Genomic DNA, 20,009 nt, shown 5'->3' on the forward strand with positions numbered 1-20,009 from the left:
AATTATGATAGTCCATTTATGAAATTATAAACAGGCCAGGTGCCCCAAAAGCAAAGAAATCAATCTTTTCATTCATTATTTTCCAAATATTTCTTGCTCTGGACCAGGCAATGAACTGTCGGCCCCTAAACTCTGCACATCTCCTTACTCTGAATGTTGGATATGCTCAGCCTGATCTGTGTATTTATATTCCCCATGGCTCCTCCTTCGTGCCCTATCCATACCCTACCACCTTTCCACCTGACCATGGCAGAGACAATGGAACATTCCGTTGGCCTGAATCCAGAAAGCCCATTTTCACACAAGTCATCAGGCCTTACTGGACAGAAACCTTCAGCACCTCAAGAGTCTCACCCTGTGCCATCATCACTCTTAGCTCCCATTGGCTAGAACACTCTTTTTGCATAGTGTTTCACTGAATTTGTTTTTCATCATTAAATCCTAAATCACTAGTCATCTGATATGTTCATCGCCTGTCTAACAAATGCACAAGGGAAAAATTATAAGGTACTTTTAAATTTTTTTGCAAATTAGCAATTGCCTACGATTTTGTTGAAACCCCACCCCCAAAAACAACAATAACAATAAAACCTTTTTGCGAGTATTAAGTAATTTTCTTTAGCAAGAAAAATCCTGAAGCCTAAACATAATCTACTTCAGATGAACAGAAGAGAATAAGTTTTGAAGTCCTTTTGCGTACATATTTACCTACCCCTGGAATCATGCTAAATGCTCCTTGTTGTCATTATACTCCATGTGCACCAATGACTCTGAGTCTTCAAAGTTTGAAGCAGTCTAAGTATGAAAGTCAAGATCCTCTGTGGGTCCCAACTGATTGAATTCAGACAATTTCATTGGCTAAGAAAACCTTTATATTTTAAATATTACTCTTTCTACCCCAGGAAAAAAGTTTGTAATTTTTGGTAACATAATGACATTGCCAAATATTCATGAATTCAGCTCTATAAAGGATGCAACATAAACCAGGGTTCAGTTTGTTCTTGAGCCAGATAAGAAGACAACACTTCCAAGACAATAAAAACTAAAAACAAAGAAAACACTTAAGTACATCATTGCCACTTAACTGCTAAAATTCCATTGTACCAACCAGTGGCACAAACTACCACCAATAATCTACCCCAATATCCTTTTAATAATTCTATCCTGCCTTCTACCTAATGGCCAGGAATGTCCATTAATTTTCAGTCTCCTCCCAGGACAGCTTAAAACACCCAGACCTTTTGACTCTGCTTTTTTAAAATGAACATTCCAATACCTGTTAGACGTGCAGACCGGTGCTGAAAGACAATGCTGTAGTATTGAATGTTTAGAGACAAATCCAGGAAACAAATATAGCAGCAATCAAGATTAAGCTTCTGTTCCATCTTTTCACTTCAGGTAGCTCCAACAGTCTAGAGAGTGATATAAGATAGTACGTTTATGCTGTCTTTAAAGAACGTGTGTACGAAATGTCACTAAATTTGAAATGGGCTGTCATAGACTTAATATAGCTTAATACGCAAATTTGAAGCTGGAGCACTGCTTTTTCTTAGTATGTATTATAATGATGATGGTGATAATAATAATAATTAAACAGCTTTATGGTTTGCTCACTACTAATTACGTGGCACTTAACATTTGCATGAAATTTTTTTAAAAATTGGTAACTATTCAAAATTTCTTATCCACTAGTTCTAATGGCCACAAAACTAGCCTGATGCTTTCGCTGAATTTTAACACAAATTCTTGTACTACAGAAAATGTAGGCCGGTTAATCACTCCTGCCAAAAAGCTCGAAGACACAATCCGTCTTGCCGAACTAGTCATTGAAGTTCTTCAGCAAAATGAGGAGCACCACGCAGAGGTGAGCAGGCGTTGGGGCAGATGTCTCTTGGTGTTCCTTAGCTGAGGTTGCAGAACCCAATCTACCGGCGACGTTGTGAATAAGATGCCTTAACACCCGTTTTCTTTTAATTGGCCTTGCAAAGAGAATGAAAGTGGAAGTTTTGCAAGGAGAAGCTTTTGGAAGGTTGTTTAAAACAACCAAAAAGTGGTTACGTGTTGTACATTTCAGCTTAAGTTTTCAGATGTTTCTAACAACCAGCAAAAGAGGTGAGTGTGTTTTAAAGATAATTATTCAAGCAGCATATGGTTATTGTCCGGAACACATGAAATGCTTTTTGGTCTTTCGTGGTTGTTTTTGTTGCCGCCACTGTTGTTTTTATTTATTTTATTTGGTGTATGGGTCACAGGCCATGTTTTTGAATTTATCTCTGTAACTTATTCTGCTTACACTAGAGTCTTCATTTGTAAACCTTAGATGACCCGGGTTGCTAAATGCAGTGACAGAGGCAGATTATTCTGTGTTGTTCAACTTGTCGATTCTCCAACATACATCTAAGTAAATAGAGCTTACTTGTTTTTACAAACCACTGTCAAAATGATTGTTTTGATAATAATTATAAACCAAGGGATTTCAAGGCTAACTAAATCCCAAACCTGTAAGGATTTAAACAACCCAAACCTTCCAAGAAAAGACTCCAAGATTCCATTATGGTCAAACTGTTTTATCACTGCTTGTTTCAAAACTGAGATTTAAAATCATCTCTCTTAAAATAACCTTTTTGAAAATTGCACAAATTCTCACTCTTCCTCTCCATTCGACTCTACAGCAAAAGGGAGAAAGAAGGCATTCCTTAAAAGTAATTTCTCAAGCACCTAAAACGATCATTCCCATGACTAAATGAAAATTGACAGTATAGTTAAATAATATATAATACACCATAAATCCAGTCGTCCCGACTAATGCCTGATTGCATATTTAAATTTCCTCCCTGTTTTTCTACTGTTCCACTCAATCTTGGCTGATCGTGGCAGGGGAAAGAGGTATGTGACTAAACCGAATGAGCCAGCCACCCGCTGTCATAGTCTGTGCATGTCCTTCCAGTACCATGTCTTCTAATGAGACTTCCCCCAGTGCTCCCGCTTTCTAACACTGACCCAAGGAATGTAACAGCAACTTCCGATGGACTGCTTGTGAAATGGGTGGCCCTCCACGGCAGGGTAAATGTGGGTGATTCTCTTGTGCGTGCATGAAGCAACTGATAGACTTAACAAGGACTGCGGTTACATCCGACACATGCCTCCTACCTGCCTTGACTCTGTCCTCAGCCTGTCGTAGTTTCCTATGTCCGTCTGTACTTACCTTTATTACAGCAGAGGAACCAAACATAGTAACCAGTAGCTACCCAGAGTGATGCTAATCTTCCTCTACGACTGTCTGTATGTGAATCATATATACAGTATTTATATATAGAGAGAGTACCAAAGAACCATTATTTCCCTGAAAATGCTCTAAGAATGGGGTGAAGACCCCTTGAGGCAGGTAACTAACTCCCACAGCATTCAGCAGTGCACAACCAGGAGTGAGAAGAGGGACAAACTCAGCCCCTCTGAACATGGAAACCTTTACCCTCCAGACATATAAAATTAGGTTGGGCTATCATTTTTTCCACTTCATCATACATGATGGTCTTTTCAGATTGGGGGCATTTGGGGTTCAAGTGATGGTAAGTATATACGTTCTTTCCGGGTGTCCACACAATTGTCTCCAGAGGCATGGAGGGGTTCTGGCCTGCCCCGCCCCCACATTGGATGGTGAGGCTTTTCCCACGACACTGAACAGAATCTACACAGTTCTGAAGACGTGGCTACACAGAAGATGGTTTTCCTCAGTCACTGTCGTGCTTTTAAGTGAATGATAGAAGAAGAAAAATGAGAGATACACTTGATTAACAATCAAGTTACTTTCTGAGACTGCTACAGGCTAAGAAAGGATGGATATTTTCCCAAATTGTTCAAAAGAGGTACCAAAGGAAAGCTGATGTTCCAAAGAAGACATTTTCCCACTTTTCCATAAAGTACTGTCTAAGTGCTAATTATCAGCTTAAACTGCCCTAATAACCAGCGTCATAAAAATATTTTAATCTTACATGGCCAAAGCCATTCCGGGTAAATAAATAGGGGAGAAATAAATTCAGTTCTGGTTTCATTTACTAATTTTAGAAGTTAGGAATGAAAACTTCAGCACATTTTGGGACTTGGAGACCCAATTTGATTTTAGATAAATGTACAGGATTATTTCCTGAATTAGTCACTTCACCCAATCACAAAATTTCCTTAATCTATCCAAAGCTGTCCATCTACTGAGACCTAAGGGAACTACTTCGGTGCTTTTTCTGAAGGACGAGGCATAAGGCAGTCTGGGCCTTCAAGCAATACAATGCAGAGTGGCCAGGAGCTCAGCCTCTGAGCCAGAGAAGCTGGAGTTCGAATTCCAGCTTTGCGTCCTCCTTGCTTTGTGATGTCAACCTAGTTACTTAACCTCTCTTACCCTGTAAATTGGAGATAATAATAGAATCTACCTCAGATGGTCATTGGTAGGATGGAAGGCCACTTAAGTAAAGCATCCGGTGTTATGCCTGGAGCATAGTATGCACTCCACAAAGCTTGGCCTTTGTATTATTAGGAACAAATTGCTAAGGAAGCAAAATATATGAATATCTGATCATAAAAAGTACAAAACCTATGTGGAAAGTACCAAATGAATATATGGAAAGGAGAAAGTGTTTGTTTCCAGGCAGAGTGGTCCACCGTTTGTTCTCAACGTTCACTTACAGATTGCAATCACCTGGGAAGCTCTTAAACGTTGCTGATGCCCAGGTCTCACCCCACCTCAATGAATCAGACTCTCATGGGGAGGGGCCAAGAATTGGTAAATTTTTAAAACTGCCCAGCTGATTTCAGTGTAGAGCCACACCAAGACCACCGGCTACAGCCGAAGAGGGAGAATTTGCCCTGGCACACAGAAGATGAAGTTTTGCTGCCCAAAGGATGAAGTATGAACATTTTATTCTACTGGCCAGTACTTGCTGCCATTTTCTCTGGGTGCTCAGTAAACTCTAGAAAATCATTAAATCCCAAGCATGGATCTTGGCTACGCAGCCATGCTGTTTCGTGGCACCACACAAATGAAAGTGACAAGTAGATTTTCCTCCCCCGCCAAAAAACAATAATCCTTAAAGCCATTTTTAATTCCAATGTAAAGTAATTAAATGCCCCCAAGAGAAAAAATTCCCATCAGCTTAGAATACATCATATATACACACATGCAGTGTATGGTAGCAGTTGTCACATTTATCTCTTAATTGCAGATTAATTCTGTTCTCAGAGCCTAAGATATTCACACACACACGACTTATGCTTTCATTGTATTGTTGCTTCACCTTCCCAATCTCTCTCTATGTATACGTATGTATATGTATATATGTATTATGGTATACAGAGGGGTACATATATACATGTAGTTTGTGTACAAAATATACAGTGTGTTCAGTGTGGTTGACTGTACCCCTAAAGTATAGATCTTTGCCTTTAAATAATGAAAAGCACTGGGTAAGTATTTAGAAGCCAGAATATAACTCCTTATTGTCTTTGGAAAAGATTTCTAAAGACTTTAGATGCCCACAAACATTGAGTTAGCACGTGTACAAAAATAGCATTCACCTCTATTCACTTGTCATAAATAAATATAGTATTGGGTTTTTTTTTTAATTTTGAAGCCTTACCTTACCCAACCCAGTCACACAGACTCTATTCATTTGGTTGAAGTTATGATTTGGCTTTTGGTTGTTACCGCCTTTGCCAGAATCTTTTTCTCCTTCTCAGAGAGTCAGGTTTCATTACAAGGTTCTGAAAGAGTTGCCTTGGGTATATAGAAATAGATTTGGTCTTCACTTCTCCTCCAGCCCCCATATTTAAATTCTCTTCGTTTACTAGAATCCTAAATTCCTCTGCCACACTTCAGTGGCAATAATTCACATCACAATAGTCATTGTCCTTTGTAGGGCTACCTATCTACGGGATTCTTAATGCAACAACTGTAGATAATTGCTTAATAATTTATTAAATTCCAAAGGACTAAGTTCTCTATAGATAGTAAAAGTGAATATGTCTCATGGCCTCTGGTTTGCAACTTTTAAATAAAGCTGGTAAGAACCAGGTATGAGGTTGGTCTAAGGGATTTTTTATTTCAGGCATTTAGCGTTGGTGTTTTGTTTTGTTTTGTTTCCTGTCATCCTAGAACAAAATCATGTCTGGGAAGGCAACTAACTCAGTCTCCCCAGTAACTGTTTTCTGGGAGTCACCCTGAAGATATAAAGTTAACCAAATAACTAAGGAATAAGTACCAGCCAATATTTGGTGCTCCTTTGTGAATTTTGCAAATATCTGCATCAGATTGATGAGTCATCCTTCCATGCAGGGGTGGGGAATGGGAACGGGACTCTAGCGAGTTCCGATATTTAGAAGGTCTCTGCCTAAAAGGCAGGTGGCTGGCAGAGCTCTGGGGGTGGGATGGAGGATTTCTTCCTCTGCCGGACTTAGCCAGGGAGTCAGCGGAGCAAACCCAAAACCCCAGGGCTCTCATGCCCAGGTGGTCAAACTACAATAAAACCTCATCAATTCAGACCCAAATACTTGTGACTATTCAACTAATGATGTGTCTCTTTTAATTTTTCTTAAGTAAAATGTTCGACATGAACTCAACTTTCTCTGCAAATTCAAAAGGCTCTTCTTACAAGTTTTATTCCAGAACCTATGAAATTAAAGCTTCTATCTCTGTGACTTCATTTTACAGGTTAATTTATCTACTGTTAATCTATCTATCTATTATTAGAAGATAAAAAAACTCTTACATTTATGATATATCTATATGATAACCAGTAACCTTTTGCTTTGGTGCTCAATTACAAACTGCATTTGAAAGCAGCAAAATGATATCTCCTTTTAGAAAATCCAATAATTTAGGCTTTTGTGCTGCCAGACTAGTGTCTCTCATCTCCCATTATTCTGAATTAGTGAGGTTTTACTGTAAATTAAAATGGAAACAGCAGGTGTCTATTTCCAGCCAAGCTGACCTTGCAGAATGGTCCATGACTTGATCTTTTCCATTTAATTTGCAAACCAGCCACATGTTGATAAAGGAGAAGTAAGTAAAATGAAATCTCATGAAAGAAGAGGGGTAGACCCCTATTCTGCCTCCTAGTGGCTGTTAGAATATCCCCAGATAACTAATAGATCACAGAAGAGCTTGGTCATTGAACAAACTCTTTCATTTATGGAATTATTTCCATAATCATCTTTCATGTTTCCAATGCCTTCCCATCTTTTTTTTGGTGAATGCTCCGGAAAGTGTTTCCAATGTAAATACTTTACGGCATTGGGTGGGGAGGTGGGGAATAAGAAGGGGCTGGCGATTTGTTTTTGTTTTTCTGCTCTCTTTGAAATCAGCAAACAAGAAAAGGGCCTGTTGACACTGCCACTCATTCTGCATGCTCCCTGCCAGAAATGATTAGTCAACATGCATGCATGCCTTTGAATTCCATTCACATCTGGCCCAGTCCGATGTGAATGTTGCCCCTGAGACCCTGCACAATGATTTCCAAGGACCCACGTGCATGAAAATGAGTTACTTCACTGATATTTTTTGGTTTTCAATGTACATATGTGTCCAACCCCCAGAAACGTAAGTCCTAATCTCACAGAGTGTTTCCTAGCTTAAGCCTGATCTTTCTTATAGACAGGATGCAAAACCAGAGGCTCCTTGCTTAAAGAGGTTTTGACTCAAAAGTTTGGTGACAATTGCAACAATGGTTTCCTTTTCCTTGGTGTGAAATAGCAGTAACATTTCCAAAGTGTAGGGAAACATGAGTCACTGAGCTTGTATGAGACCACAGACAATTAAGCCCCAGAGGTCTGGATATAAGTGAATGATAATTACAAATTTTCAAGTTAGACTGGCAGAAAACCCACAAACACAGTGAAGAAACTCCCAAATTCTAATATCTTAGAGCAAGAACTAGCCAACAACAGTGATAAAGAGCATGACTCAAAATATACCAGGTTATTGTAAATTGAACAGAAGTTCCATGTCTGTCATTTCTACAGCTGCACCCTCTGACCAGCACGTCAGAATAAAGACTTTCTAAGGCAGGCCTGGAATCACGAAAAGCATTGCCTTGGGACACTTTAGAGGCCCAATTGTACCAAAAATACTGTTCTCTTTACAATAAAATGACCAAACCCTGCTGGATGCACAATTAATCTTGAACAGTGGGGGCTTGACTTCGTGTCTTATGTTGGAGAGAGAAGCTCATTGCTCTTTGTCTGTTGTTTTTCTGCCAAATTTCAAAGGCCTTTGCGTGGTGGTCAGACTTGATGGTGGAGCATGCCGAGACGTTCCTGTCACTCTTTGCAGTGGACATGGATGCAGCGTTAGAGGTGCAGCCCCCAGACACGTGGGACAGTTTTCCACTGTTTCAGCTGCTGAATGATTTTCTCCGTACCGACTGTATGTATCATCTTTGACTATTAGACTTTCCTAAGTCGTGTGCAGATAAACAGATTGCTTAAGCCATCTTTATCCCAGGCAGACTACAGGCCAGTTATATCTCTTGATAGTTTTATTATTACTTATAGCTGATGGACATTCTCTTTCTTCCAACAAGTGTCCTGTTGCAGGAAAGCCCTGTCTTAACCAGGCAGAAGAACCCCAGAGAGCGTGAGAAGTGATGTCCGTACCGTACCTGTGTGTTTTATTTGCTCTTGAACAAGTTAATTAACTTAATCTCTTCACGTTTTGCAATTTTTATCAAAAGATGCTGTTTAGATGAAAAAGAATTTCTAGCTAAATACGTCCCAAGCATTTCAGAGTATCTTACAGCAACACATAGCCATAAAATAGACCTTCCGCCACAGAGAGAGTGATGACGGGGGAGGGGCACAGAATGTTCTTTCTTCCTGGTAATGTAATGGGAGGGAGGGGAGTGGGTGCAAGACAAACCTAAAAAATAGTGTTGATTTTTGTTTTAAAGTGACTTGATTATTTTTCCTTTTTAGACAAGGGACACAAATGGGTAAAATGTCTTTAAATTCCATTTTCCTTCCACACAGATTTAAGCATGAGCTTTGATGCTGTTCATGTAATTTTTTTCTTCTCTTTGTTTTTTTGGCTCCCATAGAGGCAGTATATTTAACGTAGAAGACAATCCCCTCTGTGTGTGCATTGTATGCTGATAAAGCAACTGTGGGTTCTTACCAAGCTTTTGCTTATCTGTTCTAGATAATTTGTGCAATGGAAAATTTCACAAACACCTGCAAGACCTGTTTGCCCCGCTTGTGGTTAGATATGTGGATTTGATGGAGTCCTCAATTGCACAATCCATTCACAGGGGCTTTGAGCGGGAGTCATGGGAACCAGTCAAGTAAGGAAACCTCTTTTGATACCATCGGAGTTTGGGTGCATATGGCTGGAGAGTCATACAGAAATGGATTAATGGCATCTTATGGTTTTCATTGTTAGCATGGACAGAGAGCAAACACCATACATATTTCCAACTATGATGCTCAAAGGCTCCTTGTCCAAAGTGTGGAGGGAGAAAGAGGTTGAGAAATGTTGTATGAAATGAAATCTTTGTTTCATTGCACAAGATAAATAAGGAATAAGGGGTATAAACCTAACTGTGCTATGTGTACTGTGTATCTTACTGCAGTGGTGTTGTCCTTAGGAATTAATGTTTCCTAAATTGTGTTCCATAGGAGTCTAGGCAAAGGGTCAGCAACCTTTTTCTATAAAAGGCCAGATAGTAAATATTTAGGTTTTCGAGCTACACAATCTCTGTCACAACTACTCAACTCTGCCAGTGTAGCGCTAAAGCAGCCACAGACAATATGTAAAGGAACAAGTGTGGCTGTCTTCCCATAAACTTTATTTACAAAAACAGGAGGCTGGCCTGTGGGCCGTGCTTTTCCATTCCCTGGTCTAGGCCTTTGAGTCACACCTCAAGAAGAGGACTCTATAGCCAAATATGTTTAGGAAACTCTATACAGGCATATCTCATTTTATTGTGCTTCACTTTCTTGCGCCTCACAGATACTGAGTTTTTTACAAGGCTCTCCACCAGCAAAAAGATTATGACTCACTGAAGGTTCAGATGATGGCTAGCATTTTTTAGCAATAGATTTTTAAATTAAGGTATGTACATTTTTTTAGACATAACGCTATTGTACATTTAATAGACTAGCGTATAGTATAAACATAACTTTTATATACACTGGGAAACCAAAAAATTCATGTGACTCACTTTATTGTGATATCTGCTTTATTGAGATGGTCTGGAATGAACCCACAAAATCTTCGAGGTATACCTGTATACCCACTCATCCACCTGACACTTTTGTCTCCTGGAAAGCCACAGAGCACGCCAGCGTATTTCAAAACTCTGAGAAAATAGTAATACAGAACCTTGTTTAACTCTGCTTAAACCAGAGTTTCCTAAATGTATTCCACTACAGTACTCATTTTTTTAATGAGTTATTTATCCTGTAGGATGATTACAGGAAATCTTGTGAGTTGTGACTTTGGCAATTTCCACAACTTTGGCAAAACTTAGATCTTATTTGAAAATGTTTAGCAGATTCAGTGCCATCTCCATCCCCCAGCAAGGAGAAGAGCTGTGACTCAAGGTGCCAGAGGGTCGATCTCAGACTCCCCTTTCAGGCAAAGTAGAGGGCTCCTAGACAGAGAGAATTCTCTGGTGTGATTTGAACAGCCTCAATAAAGCCTGGTATTAACGTTGCCATGTTAGATTCTTTTTTTTTTTTTTCTATAAGAAAATCATTTTCTTCTTTCTAGTCCTTTACACCTTTGGGATGTATCAACCAGTAAGGAGCAAAATGGGGGTATGGACCAGCCGACTTTCCAGGCACTCCAGAACAAATATTCAGGAGACTTTTCCTCAATTTGGAAGCCTTGACTTGTGCCCTGTCGTTGAGCAGTCTTCTGAGTTGAGACCCTCCCTCTAATGCTAAATCGTATAAGACTCCTACTGATTAAAGAAATTAATGCCAAATAGCTTTCTCAGCCCACTTTCCACATCTGAACCACAAGAGAAGTTTCTGGATTTACCCTACTGGAAGCAGGTTAATAGGAAGTAACTCTTCATTTACAAGTACCAAGAGATCTAAATTTTAGCTTGTTCTTCTCAGGTTTATAACTTGTCTCTTAATATGGCCTGCTGACTTGTAACTCATGAGTGAAACTGTGTCCCTTGAGGATAAGGCATTAACGAGGGACTCTTTTTTTAATGATCACTGTAATCAAGACAGTTGTACTATGGAGAACAGTTGTGAAAAGGAAAAGGTTAAAATGAGTAATATTCGCATTTTGAAAATAGCAGTGGTCTTGAAATAGCCTTTACTTACTTGGGTTTAAAGTGGAGGCTGCTGCTACCAACACACATGGGAAGAAATGATTGGTTTCCTTCACTAGTTCTTAAAGAACCCTTGAATTAGGGCCTTGACCACCATTTTAGCCCGAAGACGAGGGTTTGACTTCTGTGAATTTGTTTTCTCATCTACAAAACTGATTTTCTAAAATGTCCCCACTCAGCGTCTGAGAATCGTCATGAAGCTCTGTGACAATGTCACTCAAGTCATTTTATAATCTGTTAAATTCTTCAAAAACAAAGCAAGTGACTGCTGTTCCTTTTGAAGCATTAAATATTCTTGATGTCATCTGAAGTATAGTTGGAATCAAAATCCTGTTCACAACTGGAAGTCTTAGTCTCAGAAGGTTTTGTGTAAGATTTTTTGAATGACTGAAAAAATAAAATTTGAACTCTTGGGTCAGTAATTTAAAGATCTAAACATTCATGAAAGATTAATAGTCACAAACAATAACCTGAGAATATTTTATGTAGATGTGTTTTTTCTTAAATAGCTTTTTCCTGTCCCAAACTGTGCTGTTGGTTTGTGAAGATGATTGTGGTTTGTTCAATTCATGATAAATAGTACGTGCCTTTCGGCGTATGTGGAGATGTTTGAAAGCGCCAACTAAAACATAAGCTAAATTAAAATTCTTTGAAACTACACACATTTTATTAGCTGATTTGTAAACAGAATGTGGATACCATGAGACAGATTTGCATGGCCGGCACAAAATGAAGGGTACAAAGAGCTTGGTGACATGCTTATGTGCTAAAAGGAATGAGTTTCTCTATGCTTCCTACCACATGAAGAGAAGCAGAGTATGAACTTTTATCTGACCACTAGTTAGATAAAACTAACTAGTTGGTAAAGAAGCAGAGATTCATTTTTCTTTTTGGACTTGTTTTCCAAGTAAAGAATGATTTGGGGGCCACCTGGGTGGCGAAGCGGTTTAAGTTCGCATGTTCTGCTTCAGCAGCCCGGGGTTCACCAGTTTGGATCCCCGGTGCGGACCTACGCAACGTTTGTCAAGCCATGCTGTGGCAGGCATCCCACATATAAAGTAGAGGAAGATGGGCACAGATGTTAGCTCAGGGCCAGTCTTCTTCAGCAAAAAGAGGAGGATAGGCGGCAGATGTTAGCTTAGGGCTAATCTTCCTCAAAAAAAAAAAATAGAATGATTTTAGGGGGGAATGTTTTTCATCAAACTTACACAAAAACAAGAAACTGACTCAGATAAATAGATTTAGTTTGCTCAGTCTTCTCTAATTTTGCCACATGAACCCTCAGTTCACACGCACACATGCACACACACCACAGCCTTTCTCTCAAACAATTGTTATACTCAAATAGTTCTCTTCTTCCACTTTTCAAAAGTCATGTGTATAGGCACGTGATTATACATAAAATGACTGAGAAATGCGTTGTAAAAGAAAAACTAGCGTTCAAAAAAAATGTTCAAGAAAAACAACACTTTGGCAAAATGCTACCAATACATTGAGCTTGCTCAAAAAGATTTTAAATACGTTTTATTCTTCAGATTTTCTTATTTCAAAATATGGCCATGTGAAAGAAAATAGAGATATAATCATCATTTGGGTTTGACACCACTGAAGTTATTTGACAGAAAGGGTAAAATGGCTAAGTCCTATGGTTGCCTTTCTCTGGAAAGATGACCTTCCATGTCTGCAAGGAGAGAAAAAGGAGGCTGCATCTCTGTTTCCATTAAGCCAGATATAGGCATGATCAGACTCTCTAAGCATTGGTGGAAAATGTCATCACACACCTTCTAACCATAGCTGAAGATAGTCAGCCTCTCCAGGTCAGGGCCAAGCTGGAACCTATAGTCCTCTCATGGTTTCCATCAGGACATGTCATAGGGCCACCACCCACAGCCGGGCAGGCTGTTCACAATCCTCCCAGTCGCCCTGAATGTGAGTTTTTGGTCCTAACTAGCTGATGGACATTTCTACCAGCTCTTTAGAGTCAGTTTGTTGCTGGTCAAGTCATCATGACCTTCAATGTGGAAGAAAACTTAGAAAGTGTCTAATCCAAAGCTTGCCAAGTCTAGTACCCTCTCCGGACTACTCTTTCCTTGACAGATCATCTCTCAATCTCTATCTAATCACCTGCAGGCACAGGGAATCCCTGTTGCCCATTCCAGGATAGGATGGCTCTGAATGGCAGAAGTAAACACTGCTTCTTAATATATGCACCCTGAAAACTCTGGGTTTCTCGTTTTTCAAAATGCACTTTATCTCTCTCTGCTTGAGATATACATATGAAAAGTATTTTTAAAATAATGTCATTTTCCAGATTGTCAACATCATTATCTTAACGATAATAAACTGTCAGACCAAAGACACCTTAGCAATATGTAGGTAGCTGGTATGAAAGAGACGAGTACTGGACTTAGAGTCAGAACTCGTGACTCTGCCAGTAATATGCTAGGTGACCTCGGGCAAGTCAGAACACCTTCCTGAGCCTCGTATCCTCCTTTGTAAAACAAGGACTTTGACTACCCAAGACTTTTCCCACACTAACATTCAAGAAAATGTGATTTTCCATATTCACCTCATATCCACATTTGATCACCGCTGCCTCCCTGGCACCTAGAACAGGGCCTTGGACATAATAGGTGCTCACTAAATGTGTGTTAAGTAAGTGACATTTATTAAGGAACCCATACAGGCTGAACATGGGAAGGATATAATAGGAAAGCTATGGGGAGGGGAAAGAGAAAAAGATACCTTCCCCTGATCGGGGTTTCTGTCTAGTTGGGTCTGAGAAACATACACACAAGAAAAATGACTTTAAATATTTGCCAATGTACAAATGTACAAATAACCTAAGGACGAGTTATGAGAGCATAGAGTAGAAGACAATGAACTTCCACAGAGGAGTCATGAAGGAAATAAGATTGGAGAGTAAGATTTCAAAAGGGATATGGGTGCTTGGGAAAAAGCGTGAGCAAAAATAGAAATATGGGAGCAAGTAAGATATGCCATAGAAACAGTGAACACTTGGTTTGGGCCGGCACAAATTATAAAGGAGGCAAGCCATGAGGTTGGAGAGATGATTGGAAGGTTCTAAAGTCCCAAGAAGTTTGGAACTTTATTCTCTAGGCCGTACATTCTAAAAGGGGCCTTACAGATGCCAAAGCCCAAAGTGAAAATTGGTTCTTGGGAGCGGAGAAGGCCCAAAACAAAAAATCTTAGTCTTGTTATGTATGTGTATAAAGCCAGATCTCTCTGCGGTACACAAACAGATATACAGTATGTTGGTGGTATGAAATTTTCATGGGGAAGGCAGTTGGGGTAGGGGTGGGGGAGTCTGGTGGTGATAATGAATAAAAGATTGAGAAACACTGCTCTAAACTCGAGGAAGACAGCAAAGAGTACCTATGCCCCAAAGTAGTAATCAGCCCTAAGAATAAGCCCCGAGAGAGGCTGTAGTGCCCAGAGCACCAAGAGAAGCTAAGATGTGCTACGTATATTTATGCAGCAAATGGCTCATATAGTAGAAGGCATTTGGTGTCTTAAATCTAATCCCATTCAGAAATCTAAAGCAGAGGTTTTTGAGAGAAGACCCAACCATATCCTCTCTGCATGGAGGCACAGTCTTCCTTAGAATTAATTCTAGAAGTAAGAAATGACTCTGCCTCTAGTTATTTCCATCAGTAGAAATTTCTAGATGAGGCACACACACGTTTGTAACATTCATCCATGTGAGACCGAGCAGCTGAGAATTTTTTAATCCAGTGCTCCAGAGATGGGCCCTTTGACTTGAATGGGAGCTATCCTTTTTCAGCAGAGTCCCCAAAATGAATGTCTGATTTTTAACATATATCAGTTGTTAGGATTGCAATTGACACTGCTTATACTATCCAGTGATATCCAATTATGATTCTTACAGAGAAGCATGAGGGACTTGTTTTTAGGTAGTTGTTAAAGGGCCCTCATTTTATCCATCAGCCACTCCAGGAGCGAGATCTGACCTGAGTGCTACTAGAAAATTCCCCCTTTTCACATGTGTAGAAGTGAAATATAATGCTTGGAATTGCCTCTTTGATTATTAATATAAGTTATATAATATCCAAATGAAATATTAGTAACATTAATAATACACTATATTATTTTGCTAAAAGCAGAATATCAAGCATGCTTCAGCCTTTTAAAAGTAGATAATATGTCACGTGAAGGAAATGTTTCTATATGAGTCCAGTGCCCTAGTCCAGCCAGAATGTCATATTTTACAAGTACAATATGTTTTGATTAATATAAGTATTTTTTTAATTTTCGTGTGCAAAACGAAGCTCGTTTCTAATTTGTGTACCCATCATCCACTAATATGTTTAAGCTGTTTTTGCATACATTTGTATGTTATTCACTGCGAGCTACTTTTAATTTGCTCAGAATTGACATTTTAACTTTCTAGGCTGCCATCTCTAAAGATCTCCTAATGCCTTGATCATTATTCAGTGTGTGTATCATTTAATGATCACATTTGCTTATATAGGCTTACACATGTCTCAGTGGAAATCGCCAACGGTTTTGTTACATGGCAATGTTTAAGGCTGAGAACCACCAGGGACTGAATTCAAAGGCAAATTCCCCAGCAAACAGAGAAACATGGAAGGAAAAGTTCCATTTTCCCTTCTACTTAATAGTCATATTTAGCTAATCTTCTCTTGACCGTTCTCACAAGGGCACCGTTTATTCCCAAGGTCAGAAGTATAATTGGCTTTCCCAAAATGTGAAGTATAAAGGAGAAACCTGTGAGACACCTGTTTCCCTTAAGGAAGAGAATGCCAGGTTGGCAATTTTGCATTCTAGGTTTTTCCATGAACGAGCCGGGGCTATATTGCCATCGTGAAAGGGTAACTTGTTTTCTATAGGGAGACAGGTGTCCAGACTGTCTACACAGTCCAGAATTTCTGACTTCTCAGGGACCCTGTCCCCACTAAGCGAGCCCAGAGGCAGCTCCAGCCCTTGCAAGAGTTCTGTTAGTCAAACACAGCTTGCCCGGGGCAGAGCTGCTTTGGCAAAACTTGCTCTTCTCCTGCAAGATCCAAAAAGAAAACCTCAACTCCTTTGCCAAAGTGCTGTCAACTCCACTTAAACAGGAAGGCTCCTCTCAGATGCAGAGTTAGGCTGGGCTCTACTGTGCCAGTGACTTTGGCTGGATGGAACACCCTTCAAATGCCACTACAGAGACAAACGGTGCCAGCTTGTGGAGCAGTATATGACACAGTCCCTCCAAGGAGATATGGTTGATTTGAGGTGGGGTTTTTGTTTTGTTTTATTTTCTCTCTTTACTCAGGAAGCCGTTCATCTCTCTTTCATCATGTCAGGTGATCAGTCTTTGTTCAAAAACAAAAAGCTGATACAAGGTCAAATTTAACTACTTATGAATTTTTAACTTAAATTTTAACTTTTTACAGAAAAGCACACAGCTTGATTAATTTTCGCAAACGGAACACACTCATGTAACAATCACAAAGATCAAGAAACATAACATCCCCAACCACCCCAGAAGCCCCTGTCATCCTTTCTTCCCGTCTCTGTCTCACTATCAAGGGTAATTACTGTAACACGAGGCCACACTTTAAACCCAATTGTGGTTGAAGAATTTACTAGAAGAGCTGAATTTAGGATTCTTTTGTTTTCTTTTGTGTGTGTGTAGACATCTCTCCATTTTAACTGGACTTAGTTTGGGAGGGGAAGTTTCCGTCTTCTTTAGGTGTTCTATAAGTTATTCAAAGCTATGACCATTCTTCTTGATACAATTCCTTCATCTTCGCCATCAACTCTGACACTGCATCGCGCACACACCTGTCTCCAGAAGTAGCAGTTGGGAAGAATTCCGTTTCTGTACTATTATGTGGGCATTCAAGTGGGTGAATTTCGTGTTCCATCTTGTATCCACTTTCTGACTTAAGAAATGTGCCTCTGTCAGAAATAATTTATAAGTAAAAGTAAGAAAATTGAAGTGCTCCGCTGTTGCTGTCAATCCCAGCTCCTTCGCAACGGCCCTCGCCACAGCGATGCCAAGAGTTCCATGAACTTCAAGTTCTTAGTATGAGACAAGTTCTAGACTCTCATGCAGTGGATTTGGAAACGGAAGGCCCCTCCCAAATGCATTTAAATAATGTGATCATTATGTGTAGGTGTCCATGAGGGTCCACACTTTTAAGTCACTCTGGTTAATTTTTTTCTGTTAACTTTTATCATTTCTCTCTGAATACTGAGCCACATCACAGCTCCCCATCCGTAAGCTGCTTTCTGAAGTGTGTTGCTTGAGTTTTTGCTGTTGTCTTGCTGTGGATTTAGCCAATTTATTTACAACAGTCATGTGCTTCTGCCACATCTGCATTGTCACTGTGATGGTATTTTTTCTTTCTGTCTGTTTCTTCCACAGGAGTTTAACCAGTAACCTACCCAATGTGAACCTACCCAATGTGAACCTTCCCAAAGTACCAAATCTACCAGTTAACATCCCTCTAGGCATCCCACAAATGCCTACTTTTTCGGCACCGTCATGGATGGCTGCTATATATGATGCTGAGTGTGTATTCAGTTCACATTAGATCTAATTTAAATTTAAGTGATCTTGGCATGGATATGTATTGTTTATTTCTATACATCCTATATAACAGAGATGGAGATGGATAATTAGACATATTTTGCTGATCATACAGAGACAATATTGTTTATTTCTGGCATGCAGCGTGTTTGTACAACGTTTGCTATATATACAGCACTAACAATTTGTCTTACGCCCACTGAGCGCTTGAGGACTGTTTCACTTCCTCAATTCTTTCGCAAGAGAATTCTGCCCATGTTTTGTTTTGGGGGGGTTTTTTTTTGGTGTTTTTTTTTTTTCCTCAATGCAGGTAATATGACTTTAGGAGTTATTCATCCAAAAACAGTCCAAGAAACCTCTTTGATGGACTGGCCAGTTATCTCTGGCCTGATCCAAATCTAAGAGGGAAGTACACCTACCCAGAAGCTGGGTTTCGTTTTGTTTTGTTTTTAAATAAAAAAAAATGCCTAGAGACTGTTTAAAGCATAAAGCATATTTCTGGTGTCAGCAAATGGCAGAACATAGTAGCAGTATGTTCAGGGCTAAGTGAAAATTTCTGAATGGATCAAGCTTTAGCAATGTAAATGGTATGTAAAGACACTTTCCAAGGTTATAATGCATATGGAGCATGGAGATCTAGGTAGCAAGGATCTCGAATCTAAATTTGAGAATGCAAGATTCAAGTCACAAATAATTAAATTTATTTGGTAGCTGTATCATCTGTAGTCTGAGTGTAGGGTCATCCTTTACATTCATCCATGCAAATGCCAGGAAGGCATAGTTTTGAGTGTTCTTGGAGGCCGGGCCACCCCTTTAAATAAGCCAGCAGTGTGGGGGCGTGGAGGTTGAGTAGCCATTCCTTCCAGCTTAGAAAAGAATCTCTCTCCTTTTTTCCTTAGCAAGAAGATCCAGCTAAGATTCCACCCCGAAATCCTACCTCAGGGAAAGTGAATTAGAACCACGTGCATGATTTAATAAGTGAAATAAGGTTTAGTGGTTCTATACCCGCCTTTGATCCTTTTCTTAGACCGCAGCTAATTATAGGCCAGATAAGCTTTTACTTGAAAGAATAAATTGGCACGTTTTCAAAGGGAAGTGTTATTATCAAAGGAATAAAAAATGATCTGAAACTGGCAGTGATGTTTTGAAATCTCGAAATCGCATTCATCAATATGGCCCTCAACATTTTTATTTTTACAGTAATCCAGGTAGAGAACAGGACATTTAAATGACTGTTCTACTTGGCTCCTCCAAAGCTGCCTGAGATTTTTAAAAGCCTATATTCGTTTACAAGCTCCTGATGAAATCACATCGTCAACGTGTCTGATTTTCTTTTAAAGACGAATGAAAACCTCCAAAAATTTGTATCTGGAAAAAAACCTTCTAAAAAAAATGATCATATTCATGCTAAGATGACTGTATTAAAAGTTAGATTAGGTAGTATCTGTTAAAAATTTAAAAATAAATATCTGAAAGCTTCTCTTACCTTCTCCTGTGCATGCTCTGTGACATTGTTTTTGAAAAGATATGAATCAAGACATTGCAATGAAGCCGATAATGGTCTCCGTTCAATTAATTAAGGCAGGAGTGGGAACACATTTTGGTAACTGCTCAGCAATCAAAATAATCTTGGTGATATTGCCTTAACATTAACAGTTTATCTTAAAAATAAAAAGAAAATATTCTTTTCCTCATGTCAAAACTTAATAATAAGCTCTTCAAAGAAAAAAAAAAACCCTAGAAGAATTTTTTTGAAACTCTGAAACCAGATGGGTGTCAAAATGTTGTTGTAATAAATACCAATTATTGCATTCATATGTACTTAATGATTTAAAACATACAACCATGCAGTTCCAAAACGGGGTTTAGACTAGACAAAGTTGGGGTTTCTTTTTCCCAAGCATAGGATGGGGCAGGCGGAAGGCTAAACTTTCATGGAGAAACGATGCATTCTCCCACTTTTGAACAATGCTTATAGCAGTATCTGAAAAGAAGGCGTAGATTTTCAATCACCCACCAGGAAATGCCTGATTCTATATCTTTTCATAATTCCAGTTTCCTCCTTTGCCACCTTTCATTTTAAGGACGTGTTTCCATGT

At 39.3% G+C, this 20,009-nt stretch overlaps 1 protein-coding gene across 1 annotated transcript in view; it reads left to right on the forward strand.

Annotated features, from left to right (window-relative positions):
- CADPS (calcium dependent secretion activator) overlaps positions 1–20,009 on the forward strand; it is a 433,248-nt gene that overhangs the window by 332,934 nt on the left and 80,305 nt on the right. Inside the window, exons 19-23 of the mRNA XM_046679760.1 lie at positions 1,758–1,864; positions 7,028–7,048; positions 8,254–8,410; positions 9,182–9,323; positions 17,746–17,892. Of these exons, the coding sequence (XP_046535716.1) occupies positions 1,758–1,864; positions 7,028–7,048; positions 8,254–8,410; positions 9,182–9,323; positions 17,746–17,892 (574 nt within the window). The remainder of the gene's footprint in view (positions 1–1,757; positions 1,865–7,027; positions 7,049–8,253; positions 8,411–9,181; positions 9,324–17,745; positions 17,893–20,009) is intronic.

This window comes from Equus quagga, chromosome 1 (genome assembly GCF_021613505.1).
Source record: "Equus quagga isolate Etosha38 chromosome 1, UCLA_HA_Equagga_1.0, whole genome shotgun sequence".
Lineage (NCBI taxonomy): Eukaryota > Metazoa > Chordata > Mammalia > Perissodactyla > Equidae > Equus > Equus quagga.